Raw genomic sequence first — 19,163 nt, 5'->3', positions numbered from 1 at the left:
GGTGAAGGGAACTCCCGGCTCGCGCGCTCTGATTGGCTTGGCGGAAGGAAGAAGCCGCCTCTCCTCCGTACCCGCGAGCTCGGGTATGAAGTCTTGGAGCGGCTCGGCTTCGGAAACACAGCACCTGAGGCGACAGGTGAGAGGTTGGGGTTGCGAGGCGGGGTGGAGCGAAGTTCGAGGCCGAGACCCAGAACGACCCTGGACTGGGCTCCCGGCCTCTCACGCTCAGTTTCCTCAGCTCTGAGAATCCGGCTTCCTCAGGAGCCGGCGACCTGGAAACTGACAGGATTTTGAATTTCGGACAAGCAGTAGGTCTCTTCGCTCGGAGTATGAGTTTCCCTCCCTGAGGAACTGGGGTCATAATAGCACTTAGCTCATAGTTCGGTTCAGGTCTCACGCTATTGAAGTAAAGCCTTAAATAGATAGTTTTTTCCCTTTCTGTTTTGTAAGTCGCTCAGTCGTGTCCGACCCTTTGCGACCCCATGGACTGTAGCCTGCCAGGCTCCTCTATCCATGGGATTCTCCAGGGAAGAATACTGGAGTGGGTAGCCAGTCCCTTCTCTGGGGGATCTTCCTGACCCAGGGATCGAACCCAGGACTCTTGCATTCAGGCGGATTCCTTACCGTCTGAGCCATCAGAGTAGCTTTGCATTATTCATAAAAATCTAAAATGTGCACACGCACACCCAGCAAGTCACTTTCTAGGACTGTCTTGCAGAGATCCTGACTTAAGTGTGCAAAAAAAGGCGGGGTGGGGTGGGGAGGTGTAACAGTTGTTTTTCTGCAGCTTGTTTCTAATTGTGAAACGTTAGAAACAGCCTGGAAATGCCCAGGAAAAAATTTCTTTCCAGTCCATGATTTCATTTAAATTTCTACCTTTAATAGTAGTAATAATAAAAGCTGGAACCAAAAACAGTCAGTAATACAGAGCTATCAGTAACTGACTGTGGTGTGCCAGACACTACTAAGTGTTTTGCTTGTGTTATTTAGTTTAACTTTCTCAAAACCCATTAAGGTGAATAGTTACTGTCCCATGTAACTTTTAAGGTTCGTGGCTATTTGATGGCTATGTGGCTAGCTAAGATGACATCACTGGGGAGCAGTGGGTTCAAACCCAGATTTTTTGGTGTGTCAGGCTGACTGCTGCCCCGCACTGCTTTTGGGGCACACAGCAAGTGCTGAATGGTAGCTGCCTTTTTTGTTATAATGGGGTGCTTGAATTAGGTGTTCTCTGAGGTCTGGGGACCTTCCATCCTCTCTTTGTCTTTCCTTTTCAGGACTCCCAGGAGCCATGTTGTCAGAAGTCCTGCTGGTGTCCGCTCCAGGGAAAGTCATTCTGCATGGAGAGCATGCCGTGGTCCATGGCAAGGTACAGGGCCCCCTGAGCCTCTGAGGGCTGGGAGCTGCTGCTCCTGGACGCCAATCTTTTCTTTTTCTTAAGTTTACTTCTGGCTGCTCTGGGTCTTCGTTGCTGCATGAGGGCTTTCTCTAGCTGTAGCAAGTGCAGGCTTCTTGTTGCAGTGGCTTCTCTCGTTGTGGAGCACAGGCTGTAGACAAGATGGCTACAGTCGTCGTGGTTCGTGGGCTCAGTAGCTGCAGCTCTCAGGGGCCTGGAGCACAGGCTTTGTTGCTCCACAGCATGTGAGATCTTCCTGGACCAGGGATCAAACTTGTGTCTCCTGCACTGGCAGACAGATTCTTAACCACTGGACCACCAGGGAAGTCCCCTGATGCTAATATATTTTTTTAAATGTTTTATTTGTTTATTTGACTGTGCTGGGTTGCAGTTGCGGCACGTGGGATCTAGTTTCCTGACCAGGAACCAAACCCAGACCCCCTGCATTGGGAGCATGGAGTCTTAGCCACTGGCAGCAGGGAAGTCTTCTGATGCTAATCTTAAAAGAAGCTGAAAGAAAGTCTTGAGGTGTAGCCTGGGAGATCAGAGAGGAGGTCAGTTTCTTCCCAGCTGGGCAAAGAAAAGGCAGGTGTTAGGCTCTCTTAAGGACTTCTCTGGCCCACCCAGTAAGATAGCAAGAAAATGACACGGAAAGCCATGTGGGTGGAATGAAGTTACTTAGGAAGTAAGCTTCAGTGGAGAAGAGATGAAGTTTAAGGACTAAACTCTTGGGGAAAATGAATAGGATCCTGCAGAGGAGTCTGAGACACGCATATCTCGTTTAACTCTTACAACTGTCCTCAGAGGTTACACTTCTATTGTCCTATTTTACGGTTGTGGAAGCTGAGGCTTAGGAGAGCGTTGGCAACTTGTTCAAGGTCCCGCACACCTCGGTAGAGTTAGGAGTGACCCTGTCTGCTTGAACCTAAAGCCATGCTTACTCTGTTCCTCCCTGCTGTCATTTTTCATGTTCTTATATTAATCTTTGAAAACACAGTGATTAGGGAAGCCGTCCTTTGGTGTTGAGAAATTCTGAAGTTTTACATGGGAAGGGAAAAGACACGTAGGTATTAACTCCTAACTGATTGGCAGCGGTTGTGCCTGTGAAGAAGGTGCCAAGGTTGATGAGAAGTGTCTGCCAAGGGCATAGGTCAGAGTGGCCCACGTGCTAGTATCTAAATCAGAAGCCATGCATGTTGCCAGCGACCCCCAGGCTAACTGCTGGTATCGTGCGCTTTGTTCTATAGGTAGCACTAGCAGTGGCCTTGAACTTGAGAACATTTCTCCGGCTTCAGCCCCACAGCAATGGGAGAGTGGGCCTCAACTTACCAAACATTGGCGTCAGGAGGGCCTGGGACGTGGCCAGCCTTCAGCTGCTGGACACCAGCTTTCTGGGTAAGTACAGGGAGCAGGAACCAGCTGTGGGAAGAGGCTGGGCCCTGAGGAGAAGGGGAAGGAAGACAGCTGGGCTGTCATCCCAGGCTGTCCCCGAGGGACCCAAGACACATCACCCTGGAGGTGTCTTCTCTCCTGTCCCCCCTAAGAATAGCTTTACTTATTTACTAATATATTAATTTATTTAAAATTTAAAAGCCTTCTACACGCACCGGCCTTTCCCTTCCACCCAAGCAAATCTCCACCTTTCATATTCGCTTGATGTACTTGTCCTATTCTCACTAATTATGTTTTGGGAGAGGGCAATATTGGGGAAGTAATATGGCCTTTCGGAGAAGGCAATGGCACCCCACTCCAGTACTCTTGCCTGGAAAATCCCATGGACGGAGGAGCCTGGTAGGCTGCAGTCCATGAGGTCGCTGAGAGTCGGACACGACTGAGTGACTTCACTTTCACTTTTCACTTTCATGCACTGGAGAAGGAAATGGCAACCCATTCCAGTGTTCTTGCCTGGAGAATCCCAGGGACGGTGGAGCCTGGTGGGCTGCCGTCTATGGGGTCGCATAGAGTCGGACACGACTGAAGCAACTTAGCAGCAGCAGCAGCAGCAGCAATATGGCCTTTAGTTTGTGTGTGTGTGTTTTTAATATTTTGTAGCAATTTTTAAATTACTGGGCAATCTTTTGAAAATGTATCTACATACTTATTTGGCTGCGCTGGGTTCTCAGTTGCAGTGCACAGGATATCTAGTTTGCCGCGTGCAGGGTCATTTAGTTGTGACATGTGAACTCTTACTTGCAGCCTGTGGGATCTAGTTCCCTGACCAAGGATCAAATCTGGGCCGCCTGCCCTGGGACCCTGGAATCTTAGCCATTAGACCACCAGGAAAGCCTCGTGGCCTTTAGTTTTGATATTGTACCACGGAGGTCAAACCCAGGCCTCTGAGTGGTATGTGTGTGTGTTTGAAAACTACTAGCAATTAAGCCCTTACTACATGCCAGGAGCAGTGCTAAGGGTTTTCTGTACCTTTTTTTATTACTCTGCAACAATTCTGGGAGGAGATACCCCTGTTACCTGTTTACCCCTCAGGGAATCTTAGGTGCAGACAGATTAAGTCCCCTATTCAAGGTCAGAAAACCAGTCTTTGGCACAGTCAGGACCCACCCAAACCCAGGCCTGCCTGCCTCCCAAGCCTGCAGTTCACCGACAGCCTTGACTGTGGAGCTCGGGCCCTGAGCCCATGTCTCTCCAGATTCTGACACCTGGAATGTCTCAGTTTTTTTGTATTCTGGTGTCTGTAAAACCACTGAGGCCTTCTCATCCACCCGCGTACACTTGTTTGCCTGTGTGACAGGGCACGGTGACAGCGCAGCGCTCACCGCGAAGCACGTGGAGAAGCTGAAGGAGGTGGCGGGCTTCCCCAAGGACTGTGTGGATCCTGAGCACCTGGCCATGCTGGCCTTCCTCTACTTGTACCTGTCTATCTGCCAGAGTCAGAGGTATGTGCGCCGCTGGGGCAGGGAGCGCAGGTGCAGCCTGCCCCCAAGATTGAGCCGAAGTTTTGGCTGCTAGACAGCACGTGGGCTCCCTTCCAGGCTCTGAATACCCATCAGCTGTCCTTGCTGCGTTCCAGGCACCATACTGGTGGTTGTTTAGTTGGTGGTTTAGTCGCTTAGTTTTGTCCGACTCTTGCGACCCCGAGGACTGTAGCCCTCCAGGCTCCTCTGTGCATGGGATGCTCCAGGCAAGAATACTGGAGTGGGTTGCCATTTTCTTCTCCAGGGGATCTTCCTGACCCAGGAGTTGAACCCAGATCTCCTGCATTGTAGGCAGATTCTTTACTGGCTGAGTTACAAGGGAAGTCCACCATACTAGACCCTATATGTGTGTGTGTATATATATATGGTCTGCTTTCATATTCACAGCAACCTCACGAGGACACCCTCTCCATTTTGCACAGGGAGAAACTGGGACCCAGAGAGTTAGAGACTCTCTGGGCCACATAGCTAGTTAGTAAGTGTTGAGAGTTGGGAAATCAATTCCGTTCTCTTCAGTTCAACACCTGCCTTTTTAACTCATGCTGCCTCCTTTGGCCTTTCATTTCAGCCGAACCAAAGCCAGAGTCCATTCTCGGATCTGCTGGGTGGCTTCTCTGTGCCATGGCCAGGGAAGCATGCTTGTGCCATGTCCCACGGGCTCCAAGGGAGCTCTGTGATTAGCAGAGTGAAGCCTGTGTTTTGATAAGATCTGGGTTGTCTGCCCTTGGGGAAGCCAGCTCCTAGAGAGGGACATTCCTGGTTGAGGTGGTGTCACGGGGTGATACAGGGCACAGGCTGCATGTGGCTAAGGGTCAGACAGTGTGGGTTCAAACCCCGTGTCACTTTCTAGCTTGTATGAGGTTCTTAGCCTTCCCGAGCCTCAGTTTCCTCATCTGTAAAATGGGGGTGGTGACCTCACCTACCTCCAAGGGGTCCTGTGGAAAGTCAGAGCTCTGCCGCCTGGTGTGTTTCAGAGCCCTGCCCAGCCTGGACATCACTGTATGGTCGGAGCTGCCCACTGGGGCCGGGCTGGGCTCCAGTGCCGCCTACTCCGTGTGTTTGGCAGCTGCCCTCCTGACCGCGTGCGAGGAGATCCCAAACCCGCTGAAGGATGGGGAGGCTGCCGGCAGGTAATCAGGCCCTCCCCCTGCTCCTTGTCCCTCCTGGGCACCACACCCCAAGCTGAGATCTGTCCCATGGGCCCCTTACAGCTGGGCATGCTGAGGCGCAGGGTGGCCACACAGCTTGTGGTGGTGGAGTGGGATCTGGACCTGGTGGTCTGAATCTAGAACTTGAGCTCTTTACCACTGCCCCCCGCCACCTCATCCTGACCTTGCCTCCTTTGAGTTCAGATGCTGTGGTTTTTTAGAAGGAACCTGAGCCCACATGTAGGGCAGTGGATCAGATGAGCCATCATGCTTGTCATCAGCTCACTGTGGGACCCTGACCAGTCCACTCCCCCCACTGGGAGCCTCACTCATACCCAGGGGGACATTGCCAGGTCATACCAAATGGTTATGACAAACAGCGTGCTGAGAAGGAAACACAGGAGCGTCTGTCTGGTCAGGACGTCTCCCCTCCTGTTGATCTTCATGCCCACAAGGTCATAGCGTCTCCTCTGCGGTTCTCACTGTGAGTCACTGAGGCTTATCCTGACAGGGCTGTGGGCGGGCCGTTTCTGTTACTTGGGGAAACTTGAGAAACTGGCCCAAGCATGGATAATGCAGTTTGTCCTGGGAGTCGGGAATGAGGCCGCAGCATCCAGCCTGGCAGCTTCTTGCTGAGGCCTGTCCTCATGGCTTCAGGGAGCCCTCTTGCTGGGGGGCTTCCAGTCCAGCCGTGTGGGCCCAGCTGTGCTGTGTCAGGGAGGGTGTGCTGCTTGCCAAGGCCCAAAGCTCAGTTTGGTCCCTGTGGCCACAGTGGGTCCGGGGGCTGTTGATAGGATTCCCAGTCTGAATTCTCCAAGGCTGCTCTGAAGGGCTCACATGTCGGGGGATGGGGGCCGGCGGAGACAGCCTTGGGAAGCATCTGACAGGTAATGAGCGATTGCAGCTGCAGGGGGGCCGTTTTTCAGGAATCGCAGTCACGTTCACCTGTTAACTCGCTTTCTCTGGGGCTCTGTTTCTTCATCTGAAAAGGAGTGGCTACACCTGATGAACTCTGGGGTGGGGGAGCTTCCAGCCTTGACGTGCTCACTTCAGGGTAAGAGGGTGACGCAGGACAGAGGCGACAGGACCACCGCTCAGTACCACATGCTGATCGCTGATTGTAGCGCAGAGCAGTGAAGGCCAGGTGGCCTGGGCCCCCCAAACAGATATCTGCCCACGAACCGGCGGACCGGCTCCACCTTTCAAAAGATAAAGGTGGTGTGGGTATGTGCGCGCATGTGCATGCCTGTGGGTGTCCAGGTATGCGTGTGGTCTTTCCTGTCCTGCTTCTTTCCACCTGGTTCCCCCACCTCCTGTGAAGACCCATCACTGCTGAGAACCTGTAGGGAGAGCAGACCTGGCCCCCACCCACCATGCCCCCAGCGTCTCCCAATCAGAAGAAAGAGTCAATTTTGCTGAGCGGACTGGACCCTGGGCCGCATTCAGGTGCCCCTTCCGCACCCCACTCTGGCTCATCTGTGGCCCTGGAAAGGGCCAGCTCTTGTCCAGTCCCAGTCACGGCACAGGCTGCACAGCCTCAGGCTGGACTTCTTTGCCCCCACCTCCTGCCTCCCTGACCACCCCACCTTGTCCCTCAGACCGCCCACCCCTTTCAGAATGGGGTACACTTTGTCCAGTCGGCATTGTACTTCTTGGAGGCTATAGTTAAATATTGGTGACTTCCTGACATCCATTCTGCATTAGACTCCAAGGCTGCAAGCAGTCAGGGACCACGTCTGTGCTCTTAGTCACAGGCGCATAGTAGATGCTCAGTGTATACTGAACAAGTGAGTGAGTGAGTCTCGTCGGCACCCCAAAGGTCAGCAGTTATGAGCTCAGGCTCCAGTGAGCGTATGTGGTTCTGACGTCACCGTGAGTGGCACCATGGTCTTGGGGATACTGTTTCACCCGTCAGAGCCTCAGTGTCCTCTTCTGTAAGAAAGGGAGTGGTGACTGTGGTACCCTCCCTGAGAGGTTATTGTGGGGATTAGGGGAAGCCTGCAGCACAGTGCTTGGCCCTGGGTAATTAGTAGCTCTGAACAGTGTTGACTATTAATCATAGCTTCACAACCACTGGGTGAGTTTCAGGTCCATAAGATCCTCCTCTGACCCTTGAGGAAAGGGGCTCAGAGAGAGTGACTGACTTGCCCAAGGCGCCACAGCAAAGGAGTGGGTGGACCGGGCTTGGGGTGACTTCAGGACAGAGACCCCAGGTGGAATACACACCGTTCCCTGGGCGTTTTGCAGAGCACTGGTGTGCTTTTCCATCCCACAACGTCCTCTGTGATTTGACACCTTTATCCCTGTTTGCTGAAGGAGGACACTGAGGGTCAGAGGTGATGCGGCTGCTCAGGGATGCCCAGTGAGTCGGCGGCAGAATGGGTTCAGACCAGCTCCCTGCTTAGTCCACGGCTCAACCCCCAGCAGCTTCTGTTGGGTCTCGGGGCAGGGACTAGACAGAAGGGAAACGAGCTGAGAGAGAGGGCGGGGCGGTGGGGCTGAGCACGTGTCCTCGTGTGGTCCTCACAGGCTTTCAAGTGATACTCACTCACTGTCATAGTGAGTCCACACCCCTTCTGGGGAGGAATCCAGAGAGGGCTGGATTCCAACGGGCCCACATGCCTGCTGAGCCTGTGCGGAGGCAGGAGTTACGTTCCTCCAGAGTGGGAGAGTGGGGCTCAGAGAGGGCAGGCAAGGGGCCCAGAGTCCTTCAGCTCATGAGAGACAAAGCAGAGCCCCGTGAACTCCAAGCCTCGGGTCTCCTGCTGCACTGGGCAGGAGCGCTCTGCAGGGCCTGCTCTGTAGCCAGGGAGGCTCAGAGCTGTCTATCTGTCTTCTTTCTGAGTTTGGGGGCCCAAACCACTTCGCCTTTTGGTCTCCAGTGAGCCCCACCTGTGACCCCGGCCCTCTGCTGCCCTCAGTGACCCCCAGCTCCCCATTCACCACCGTGGACGGTAAAGACGAATCTCTGTGTCTCCTTCAGGTGGACCGAGGAGAACTTGGAGTTAATTAACAAGTGGGCCTTCCAGGGGGAGAGGGTGATTCACGGGAACCCGTCCGGAGTGGACAACGCCGTCAGCACCTGGGGTAGGTGCTGCCTAGGGCCCACGTGCTCAGCTTTTATTCGTTTAGGAATTCTCGTGACAGGCGTAGCTGCCCAGACTGTGGTTTTGGGATGAACATAGAGTCCATGCGTTCTGAGGAAGATAGAATTTTCCTGATAGGAGGGGGACAGGGGGAACCTCAGGGTTTCCCACCTTCCCGATCCAAATCTCTGGGGGTGGGCCAGGGCCTGGGAAGCTGTGGTTTCAGTGAGACCCCCACCCCCTTGGATCCAGAGGGTGCAGCTGCGGAACCACTGCCATGGGGGCTGCAGACCACACGAGTCAGGCTCCCCTCTGGGGAGGACGCCTGCTCACTGCAGCTGGATGCCCTCTGGCCCCACCTCCACCGCATCACCCTGCGGCCTGTCCAGGGAAGCCTGGACGGAAGGAAGGGACCCCCGGCCCTGGGCACGGAGCACCTCCACGCCCTCCTGGGCCTTTGGTCCTTGAAGCTGAGATGCCTCGTTACGGGGCTGAGTCTGTTATGGTGACACTCTGCCCCACCCCAATCCCACCCCTTTCCCAGGAGGCCCAGATACAGAGCTTTTCCTGTGACTAACCCACCCATTCTTCTCTTTAGGAGGAGCACTCCGATACCAGCAAGGGAAGATTTCATCTTTAAAGAGGTAATTCTGGGGGAGCTGCAGCTTCTGCATCTGGTGGGGGATGCATTTCTTTGTGAAAAGGGGGAGCCCCATTTCTTTGTAAAGGAACCCGGGGCAGGTGCCCCTGGGCATTCCCCTCCCGCATGTGGCCCCACAGGCCATGGGCATGAGGAAGCCTGCTCTTTCCTCTCCACTTTAGCTCTGAAGTTGGCGAGAGATCAGAGCGGGTGGTCAGGTGAGGCTGGGCCACCCCCCTTCCAGAATGCGGCTGTCCCCCAGACCCGCCTTCAGTTACCAGCTCATCTGCCAATCTATTTAGTAAACAAGGAGTGATCCCTTCTTGTGTTCCAGCTGACCCTCCCCTCGGACCCTTGGTATAAACATGGATTTCAGACATAGTTCTGGGTGGTTAGAGACAGACGTGCACACGTGAGCCACCAAAAGACTCCGTGGCGGTTGCCACAGTGATGGCACCACGTCTGAGCAGGACTGGAGCCCACAGGAGGCTCGTGGCAGGCCGAGCGGAGGGACGTTTGGCAACTTTCAGCCTGTTGTAGGTTTCCTTCCTTTCTCCTTCCAGACGCACTGGAATTACAGATGTGTGTATTCAATTCCAGTATCCTCTGTTCTGTTGGCTTGCAGTGTGGGACCGTCAGGGGTAAGGCGTGGGCCTGCGGCCAGGGGCGCAGGTGCCTCCTGGCTGTCCCCTGAGCCCTCCCCCATCAAATGGAGGCGGGGGAATGATGGTTGTCCCAGGGCCCTCTGCTGCCTTGCAGGGGCCTTTCTGCACTCTGAGGGTCCCGGGGCCTGCTCTCTCCTTCTGCAGCCACGGTGGCCTTCTTGGCGGCCAGACAGCAGGTCCCAGACCTCTGCTGCCTCCAGTCAGGGTGCTGCATTCGAGGCTCAGGGGCCTGGCAGGCCGTGGTGTGGACCCCTTCTCTCTACACCTGTAGCTTCTTCTCACGCCTGCTCTGTCGGCTTCCAGAAGCCAGACCTGCCTTTCTGAGGGCTCCAGGTCAGCATTCCTTTAGCCTCAGCACTGTGGACATTTGGGGCTGGAAAATTCCTTGTGGGTGGACCGGTCCTGGGCAGCGTGGGATGTTTAGTAGCTTCCCTGGGCTCTGCCCACGAGAGGCCTGTAGCCCCTCCCCATCTCCAGTGCAACAATCAAAGATAGCTCCAGATGTTGTCACACGGCCCCTGGAGGGCAAGCCCCCCGAGTGACAACCCCTGCACCACAGAGAGGAGGGAGCAGGGCCATTCAGGAGGGTGGAGTAGCTTCTTCTGGCTGCTTATGGAAGCGATGGCAGGGAGGAAATGGGAAGTCTGGCCCCCAGGGGTCGGTGGCTCTGCCGGGTGGCCTGAACCCGCATGTAGTGAGATCAGGAGCAAGGGTGGGAGGCTGAGTGTCTGGGCCCAGTCCACCCGCAGCCCACAGTCTCTCAGAGGAGACAGTCATGATGTCGATCTGAAACAAAGGTGTTCTTAGGGCTCTAAGTTGTTGGAGCTGACAGCAGGGAGGTCACCATCGGGCTGCAGATCTGGGGAGTCCTTCACGGGGCAGGGGCAGGTCTCTTTCCTGTGAGCCTGCTGTATCCTAAGCCCTGAGCTGGGCCCTGGGCACAGAAGGCCAGTGCAGATGTGGCTGGGCAGGTGATTAAGAGTGAGCAATGGAGGGTCTCCCAGGCACGGGAGGTAGGGGAGAGGCCCAAAAGTGTGTGCAGTTGCAGGGGGCAGGGGGCAGCGGGTGCTCTGGGGTCCCAGGGTCCACTTGGAGCCTGGCTCTGCCATTTGCCTGCTGTGGGCCCTTAGGTGAGTCATTTCCCCTGGGGCCTCTGTCTTCTCATTTATAGAATGGGACTCCTAGACATGGGAATCCATGGCAGAAACGGTATCTGCCAAGTGCTTTTTATTCTTTGCTGACGGAGTTCATCCATCCAGTCCATAAGTATCTCTGAACAACCACCGGGTGCTGGGGTCTCAGCAGGGAACCCAAAGTCCCACCTTCACGGAGCCCCTACTTTGTGGGAGGAGACGATCCCTGGACATTCGTCTCTGTAAGGGCACGGCAGGCCATCCCCACGGCCTTAGTACACGAAAGGAGAATGAGGGCTGGGATGTGAAGGAGGGAACTGGAGCCCTCTGCCTGGATGGCATTTGAGCAGAGTGCCAAGGCTGGGGGGCAGGTCCCTGGCAGCAGAGATGCATGTGCAAGGGCCCTGAGGCAGGAGTGGGGGCTGAAGTGTTGAACAGCAGCCAGGAGCCAGGGTGGCTGAGTGGAGTGAGCTCCAGGGAGGGGGGAGATGAGATGAGCTTGGTGATGTCACCTGGCCGAGATCACACAGCACTTAGAGGATGTGGCCCTGGGGGGTGGTCACTGGATGTCACAGGAGTCCTGAGTTTTGTGGGGCTGGCAGGGCTGGCAGCAGGCCCGTTTGCAGAGGACTTTATTTGAGAGAGATGAAGACATGATACCCAGACTCCTCCCACCCCGATAGATGGGGACACAGAGCCAGTGATCAACCTTCGTCGCTGGCTTCAGGGCGCTGCGGTGAGCAGATGGCAGGTTCTCTGAGAAGCCGGGAGGCCAGACTCCACATTAATCCCGCCCGTGGCTTAAGGAGAAGCCCTTTACCCCCAAACCACGCATGGTGCTTCACAATTAAGAAAAAAAAATGCATTGTTTGCCAAGTGGATCAAGACGCAGCCTCCCAGAGCGCTGCCCTTTTGAGGAACGGCTTCTCTTTAAAGGGAAGAGAAAAGCCAAATAGAATGTTCATCTTTGGTAAAGTGGAAAAAAAAAGCCAGCCTCCAAGGCTGAGAATCGATATTAATTTCATGGGCTTATGGGCGGTGAGATCAAGCAGGTTTCTGGCAGCCTTTCCCAGCCTTGCTGGATTTTACAGTCTCGATCAGTGAAAAGAAAAGCAAATAAAGGTATCGGGGCCTGTCTGTCTGCAGATGTCTCCGGCCAAAGCTCATTCAGGTCCTCCACCCCTGTCCCCAGCCTCGGGGCAGTGCTCTGAAAGTCAGACGAGATGACAAGAAACAGTGGCTTAAGTCCCCAAAGACAGCCAACCATAAGGACCACTGGGGCTGTGGTTTTAGGAGGTAAAGCATCCGTCTGCAATGCAGGAGACCCGGGTTTGATCCTTGGGTTGGGAAGGTCCACTGGAGAAGGAAATGGCAGCCCACTCCAGTATTCTTGCCTGGAAAATCCCATGGACAGCGGAACCTGGTAGGCTACCGTCTGTGGGGTCGCAAAGAGGACACAACTGAGTGACTTCACTTTCACTTTCATAGAGCCCAGAGGACAGGTGAGGACCACGTGGGGGTGCTGGCGGGCCAGCTGGGCGTGGCTGCCCTGGGGCATCTGCTCTCCTACCTGGGCATGACTGACTCCCTCTGACCACATCTGGGGTCCTGCCAGGTCTGGGCACCAATGAGGCAGGGCACGAACGGGCTCAGAACACTGGGACCTGACTCTCCCCGTCCGTGACTCACCCCTGGTCCCGGGGCTTTTTGATTCTCTAGCACCCTCCCCTCCAGCTCCCTGGGGCAGCCCATAGGACAGAGCCTCAACCCCTTCTTGTACCCTTGGTGGTGACGCCTTTGAACTAACTCCGCGCGTGCCGGGCCCTTTGTCTGCACATTCACTCGAGGTTGAAACAACTGAATGGAGGAGTGAGTCACAAGCCAAAGGAAAACAATTGTCTGCCCAGGGGCCAAAGCAGGGATGCGGCTGTGGGCACCCGCAACTGGGCATCAAGAACCTTGCTTCCCAGACCTGTCTCCAGCTCACTTCCCCAGGCCTCTGCTTCCTGCCCTGAGTCAGCATGGGGTGGAGTCCAGGTGGGCCCCCAGCCCTGGCCCAGCTGCACCGTCCTGGGCTCACCTTGGCCCCTCTTTGCCCCGCAGGCCACCGGTTCTGAAGATCCTGCTGATCAACACCAAAGTGCCTCGCAGCACCAAGGTCCTGGTGGCCAATGTCAGGAGCCGGCTACTGAAGGTGCTGCTGGTTCCACTCCCAGGAGTGTTCCCGGCGGGGCCACAACACTCCCGTTTGGGTGTCAGAGCCCTCCCTCTGCCTCCTGGGTTAGTGGGGGGAGGAGGCAGGGGGAGCAGGGACTTGGGGAGGCTCTGTGCATCCACAGCCCAGCAAGGAGGCAGAACAGGAATCCTTAAACACGCTGCCTTTGCAGTGAGAACCTCCTCTCTGCTTGGGTCCGTAGTGGCTGGGCAAGGCAGGGACCAGGCCCAAAGGAGAGGGGTTCACTCAGAGGATGGGTGTGGGCCATGGGGACACCTTTCCCCTCCACCAGGTGTCTGCTGACCCCTAGGCCTCACGGGCCCTCACTTCCTTTCCCTGCAGTTCCCTGAGATCGTGTCCCCTCTCCTGACCTCCATAGACGCCATCTCCCTGGAGTGCGAGCGGGTGCTGGGGGAGATGGCGGTGGCCCCCACTCCAGAGCACTACCTCACGCTGGAGGTAAGAGCCCACCTGCAGGCTCGGGGTCCCCCACCCAGGGCGCTGTCCTGGGCAGGGCCTCCCCATCTGCGCTCGGAATCCCCGGGAGCTAAAGCACAGAGGCTGGGCCTGGAGCCTGTGTGCGCACCCGTGAACAAGTGGGTCTTCTCTTGAAGCCTCTTCCCAAGTGATTGGGAGCAATCAAGGGAACACAGACAGCCCTGAGCGTGGTGTCTAGTGTGTGATAAGTGCAGTGGGCCAGGTTTGGGTCGTGCGTGTAAAGACACAGTCCTCCATAATTCCAGGAGCGATTTCTCCCCTGGCCACTTCTTTCCTGCTCTGTTTGCTAATCCATCAGTTAGTACTAAATACATCAAGTTCACACAGGAGCTATCTCTCACTCGTGTGCCGTGGATCAGACATGGGCTGAAATCTTTCATCAATCCTCCAGCCCCCACCCTTTGCCTAATTCTAGCTTAGCAGTTGAGACCTCACGCTTGGGATTTCATCAGGCCCACGTCTGAATCCTGGCCTCACTGGAGTGTCTTAAGAATGAAGTGAGGTCCCATGGGCGACACGGAGCACAGTGCCTGATGAGCCACCAGCTTAGCCAGAGGGCATGGGCTCATTCCCAGAACCAGCCCATCTGGCCCAGTGAGTGTGCACTAGCATTAAAAAGCCACCTGGCTTCCATGGAAGAACCAGAGGATCCGGCAGGCCCAGCCAACATGGCTGTGCAGCGGTGGGTCAGCCGGAGGTGCCCAGGGAGCACCTCAAGTGAGGCCCTGGGGTCTCCGTTTCTCCGCATTCCCCACCACTGCCTGATCACCGCCCACAGCCGCCGTGCCCTGGGCCTAGGGCCTCCCGTCCTGCTGTAGGCGCTTGAGTCTGCAGCCCCTGTCGTGAGTGGGCGCTGGTACCCTCCAAGCCTCTTCACAGATGATCCCTCACTTAATCCTCCAGCAACCTACCTGTGAAGTGGGTACGTTGCCACCCTGTTACAGATATAAACACCAAGACCTAAAGAAAGTGACTTTCTCTGAGGTGTTTCATCAAGTGAGTGGCTGAGCTGGGAGTCACTGACTTGTTTATTCCTTTAGTCAACTTTTCTTTTTTTTTTTTTTTTGGTCTCACTGCACAGCTTGCAGGATCTTAGTTCCCTGACCAGGGATTGAACCTCGTCCAGGGCACTGAAAGCACCAAGTCCTAACCATGGGACCACCAGGGAATCCCCCCCCAAAATTTTTAAGAAGTGTGTACTCCAGGCTCGGTGCACGGACTGCATCTAATTCATTTCCAGGCTTTTGCCCTCGACCCCCCAGCCATCTCCTTCCATCCCTCCAGCCTTTTCCCGCTGGTTCTCGATTTGTTTCACGTAGAAAGGAAGGGAACACAGTCCTCCCGCGGAGGAAATTAATAATGATGGAGTGCTGCCTAAAATACACCCCGTTGAGCCCCTGGAGAATGCCTCAGAACAGCACGTCGATTATACAGTGTGTATATTTTTGGCTGCGGCAGCCGCTGAAATGTGCAGCTCGCCTCCCGGACAGCTCTGCACTCACACCAGTGAGCTGTTCTCCTGTGTCACAGCCTGTCATCCGATCCTTGACAGATTTTGGATCAGAATGTGACAGGTGTCTGGAACCTGCCTTCGCAACATGACACCTGGTGCTCAGGCACCGAGAGGCCCCAGAAGTTTCCCCTCCTCTCCAGCCCCCAGGACCGGTGAAAGACACCCAGGGCTGCCACAGGGCCATCACGCATGTCTGCTCGTTTGTCACAAGTGCTGGGGTGTGGGAGGCAGGCTGCCGGGGAGAGGCAGACACAACCCTGCCCGGCAGCCCCGGGCAGGAGAACCAGGTGGGCCTCGGCACACAGCCCTGTGACGGGCATCCTCCCGGCACATAGGTTCTCCCGGGACCCCGGGGTAGAGCTGCGCGTTGTACAGCTGCACAGAGCAAGGAGAGGGCCAGGGGTGCTCTCAGAGGCGAGAGATGCGCTTCACATCAGGCAGAGCCAGCTTCTGGTGCTGGCTCAGCCCTAACAAGCTCAGCAGCCTTAAGCACATCCCTCTCCCCTCTGAGCCTCAGTTTTCCCCTTTGAAAAATGGGGGTACTGGAAATGCAGCATAAAAGTACTAATAGCAGCTGACGTTTGCTGAGCACTTACCTTTTGCCAGGCTTCATGGGAAAGACGCCTAATTCCATCCTCCTGGCAACAAGGCAGATACTCTTAGAATCCCTGTTTTTCAAGGGGGAGCCTGGGGGCTTTCCAGGTAGCACAGTGATAAAGAATCCACATGCCAATGCAGGAGACTCAAAGAAACTCAGGTTCGATCCCAGGAAGATCCCCTAGAGGAGGAAATGGCAGTCCGCTCCAGTATTCTTGCCTGGGGAATCCCATGGAGAGAGGAGCCTGGAGGGCTGCAATCCACGGGGTCGCAAGGAGTCAGATACGACTCAGCACTCAGCACACAAACTGAAGCTCGGCTGAAAGACCTCATTCCAAGACACGCAATCAAGAAGTGTCCTAGCCAGAATTCAAACCCAAGCTCGCCTGCTTTCAGATCCCATGTTCATAACTGCCCGACAGCAGGGACTGGAGCTCATTCTTAGAGCCCCAGCATCTAGCAAGTTGCCTGGCATTTTGATGGGATTTGCCGACACCACTGGAGTAAGTGAAATATAAATAGGGAATGCCTGGGCAGTGGAGACTGTAAGCTTTTTTATTCCATCAACCTGCCTCTTGTTTGATCTGCAGGAGAGCAGGAATTTTATTATCCATAATCAGAGAAATCTGAACAAACTTAGCAATTCCCCCAACTCGTGACCTAGTTAGAACTACACACACCCATTCTTCTTCTGAAAGTCGGTTCCAGGAAGCAGTAGGATAGCATATTACTTGAGACTTCTTCCACAAATGCCCCAAATCCATCTCAACCAGGCTTTCGCAGCAAAGGAATTTATTGGCTTCTAAATGAGACGACCAGAGGAGACAGCTTCAGGCATAGCTGGATCCAGGGCCCAAGACAACCTAGTTTGAAATGTCTCTCTGTCTTCAGTGTAATCTCTGAGAACATATGCAGGGAACATAACTCCAATGGCATATCTCTGAGGTTGGCCAGTTTTAGCAGCTCCAGTGGAAAGAGGCAGAGTAAACCCTGGGAGGGCTCTCATTGTCTGTCCAGTTCCCATGGCCAGAGCCTTCTGTGGCCAGACCTGACGTGTGCTCACCGCCAGCTCCATCCCAGCCCCACTGGGAGTCCTGCAGGAAGGAGAGGGTCTCTTTTATCAGTGGAGAAGGACAGTGTGCTGGGCAGTCAAAGCCTTTTGAGGTCCCAAACCAGCGGCTGTCAGATGGATGGGGCGAGCCCAGGACCTCAGCCTCAGGCAGGCCAAGCTGGAACAGAGAACTTTCTCCCCAGGAGCTCATCGACATGAACCAGCACCATCTGAATGCCCTCGGTGTGGGCCATGCCTCGCTGGACCAGCTGTGCCAGGTGACCACAGCCCACGGACTGCACAGCAAGCTCACTGGCGCGGGCGGCGGGGGCTGTGGCATCACGCTCCTCAGGCCAGGTACCCAGGGGGCGGGCAGAGTTGCCAGCCTGGGCTCGCACAAAGCGTCCACACAGGCACTTCCTGGGGGAGGAGGAAGAAGCCTGTGAACAGTCTCACCTCTGCTGTGTGGCCTCAGTCAAGGGAATTAACTGCTCTGGGCCTACATAACATCTAGTTTATGAACAACTGTTGCCTAGATTCAAGGAGGCAAAATGTATGCAGAGAGCCTGGCACAGGGCTTGTTCCTCCCATCTCCTTACCTGCCAAGCTAAGCACAAGCTTGAGAAATAACCAAGGCATTGTCACCATCTACCGTCACCGCCACCACTACCAGCCTTGCATCCCTGCTGTCACCTCCTGATGTGGCCAGGACCAGGACTGACCTTGCTACAAGAGAAATGTGTCTCTCTCCTCTTTGGTCTTTGGGGAAAGAGCAGGGCCGAGGAGCGGGCTTACAGCAGCATGCCCTGTGCTGGGGCGTTGAATCACCGCTGCTTTCGGTCGGCTTCCTCTCCATCTCCTCCTTCCTTTTCTCGTCCTGCTTTCCCCCTTCCTTTGCTGTAAGCCCACAGCGGTCCCCTTACCCTCAGTAGGACTCCCAGGCCTCAAGGAGTTGCTGCATCCCAACTTTGGCCAACCACGACTGTGGGGGCCTAGTTTGGGGCAGTGATGATGGCGGGAGAACATTCCTGGAGAGTGTGCGGTGCACTGGGCCAGGCCCTCCAGCTATAATAGCCTGTGTCAGCCTCTCCGTAAGCCTTGAGGGACAGGTCTCATTGTCAGCCCTACCCCCAGATGAGGAGATGAGGCTCAGAGAGGGGACATCATTTGAGGACCCATGGCCAGGTTCCACATGACTCGGGGGTCCATAACCTTCCCATGGAGGATGCCAGGCTTGGCGTTCCAACAGGAAGACTGGTCCCCTGCCTGTGCCACAAGCAGGGCTGAACGCTCTCCAAGGGAGAATGTTCCTCAAGAGAGCCGATGGTTGGAGTGACCTGATGCCCTTTCTCCCTGCAGATGTGGAGCGGCCTGAGGTAGAGGCCACTAAGCGGGCGCTGAGCGGCTGTGGCTTTGACTGCTGGGAAACCAGCGTTGGTGCCCCCGGTGTCTCTGTCCACACGGCCGCCTCCCTGGATGCCTCTGTCCGGCAAGGCCTGGACAGCCTCTGAGAGGAGCCCATGCAGCTGCAGCCCCACCACGAAGCCCTCTCCCAGATTATTCCAGGCGCTGGAGTTGGCTTCTGTGCTGGCCAGTGGGCGCCCAGCACCTGACGCTGACGGGAGGCCCCCAGCCCCTCTGTGACACCCCTCCCGCTGGCCGTGCCCCACATTCTGCACCGTGAGCCAGGCTGCCCGGAAGCCATGGTCTGTGTTCTACAACATTCTCTTGAGCCAGGCCATCAGTGGAGTGTGTGTGGTTGTCTGAGACAAGAGGGCCTCTTTCCCGCCCTCCCGGAAGCTTCCACGGACCCACAGACTCCCTGGCCGAGCTGCTTGGATGCCACATGCAGGGGTCTGGTTCCCAGAGCAGTGGACCTTCTCCTTCCCTCCACTTCTGTACTCCTGCCTGTCTGTCCCACCTCCCCCAGGAAGCCTTCCTGGGGTGTTCCAGTGATGGTCTTTGCCTTCTGCCTTCCATCTGGCATGAGGGTTGGCCGAAGGCAGGGTCGATGTGCAATACCTTCTGGTCTGTGTCTGAAGGGGTTGCAGAAAAGATGGCAAAGGGGAAATAAAAAGATCTTGAGTAAACAGTGCTTCACTCACTTCTTTCCATGTCTAGAAAGATGGGAGGGTCTGGTAGTCTCCATTGCCCATACCTGTCCCCTCTCTCCTGTCCCTTCTTCAGCCACTTTCTTAGTGGAAAGGACTTTGGGTCATTTGGTTGTCTGTGTCCATGGGATAGGGCAGGGTTTCTCCAGATGGCCCTAGTGGACAGGATGGATGTCC

The 19,163-nt window shown here is 55.5% G+C and overlaps 1 protein-coding gene across 8 annotated transcripts; it reads left to right on the top strand.

Annotated features, from left to right (window-relative positions):
• Positions 1 to 25: 25 nt before the first annotated feature.
• On the top strand, positions 26 to 18,965 carry MVK (mevalonate kinase). Of its 8 annotated transcripts, none has more exons than XM_086348386.1 (11): positions 26 to 136; positions 1,278 to 1,369; positions 2,644 to 2,791; positions 4,146 to 4,290; positions 5,304 to 5,459; positions 8,461 to 8,564; positions 9,162 to 9,207; positions 13,105 to 13,195; positions 13,559 to 13,675; positions 17,079 to 17,232; positions 18,235 to 18,965. In XM_086348386.1, exons 2-11 carry the CDS (start codon positions 1,292 to 1,294, stop codon positions 18,384 to 18,386), a joined length of 1,191 nt encoding a protein of 396 aa, XP_086204512.1. In that variant the 5' UTR covers positions 26 to 136; positions 1,278 to 1,291; the 3' UTR covers positions 18,387 to 18,965. The 8 variants fall into 8 exon arrangements, with proteins under 8 accessions (XP_086204512.1, XP_086204514.1, XP_086204513.1 ...); XM_086348388.1 differs by having other exon boundaries at positions 26 to 308; XM_086348387.1 differs by lacking the exon at positions 5,304 to 5,459.
• The last annotated feature ends 198 nt before the right edge of the window (positions 18,966 to 19,163 follow it).

The sequence above is a fragment of the Bos grunniens genome, chromosome 17 (assembly GCF_055505025.1).
Source record: "Bos grunniens cultivar Pamir isolate PY7600 chromosome 17, Bosgru_T2T1.0, whole genome shotgun sequence".
Classification (NCBI taxonomy): Eukaryota; Metazoa; Chordata; class Mammalia; order Artiodactyla; family Bovidae; genus Bos; species Bos grunniens.
This window is presented reverse-complemented; position numbering and strand designations above follow the sequence as displayed.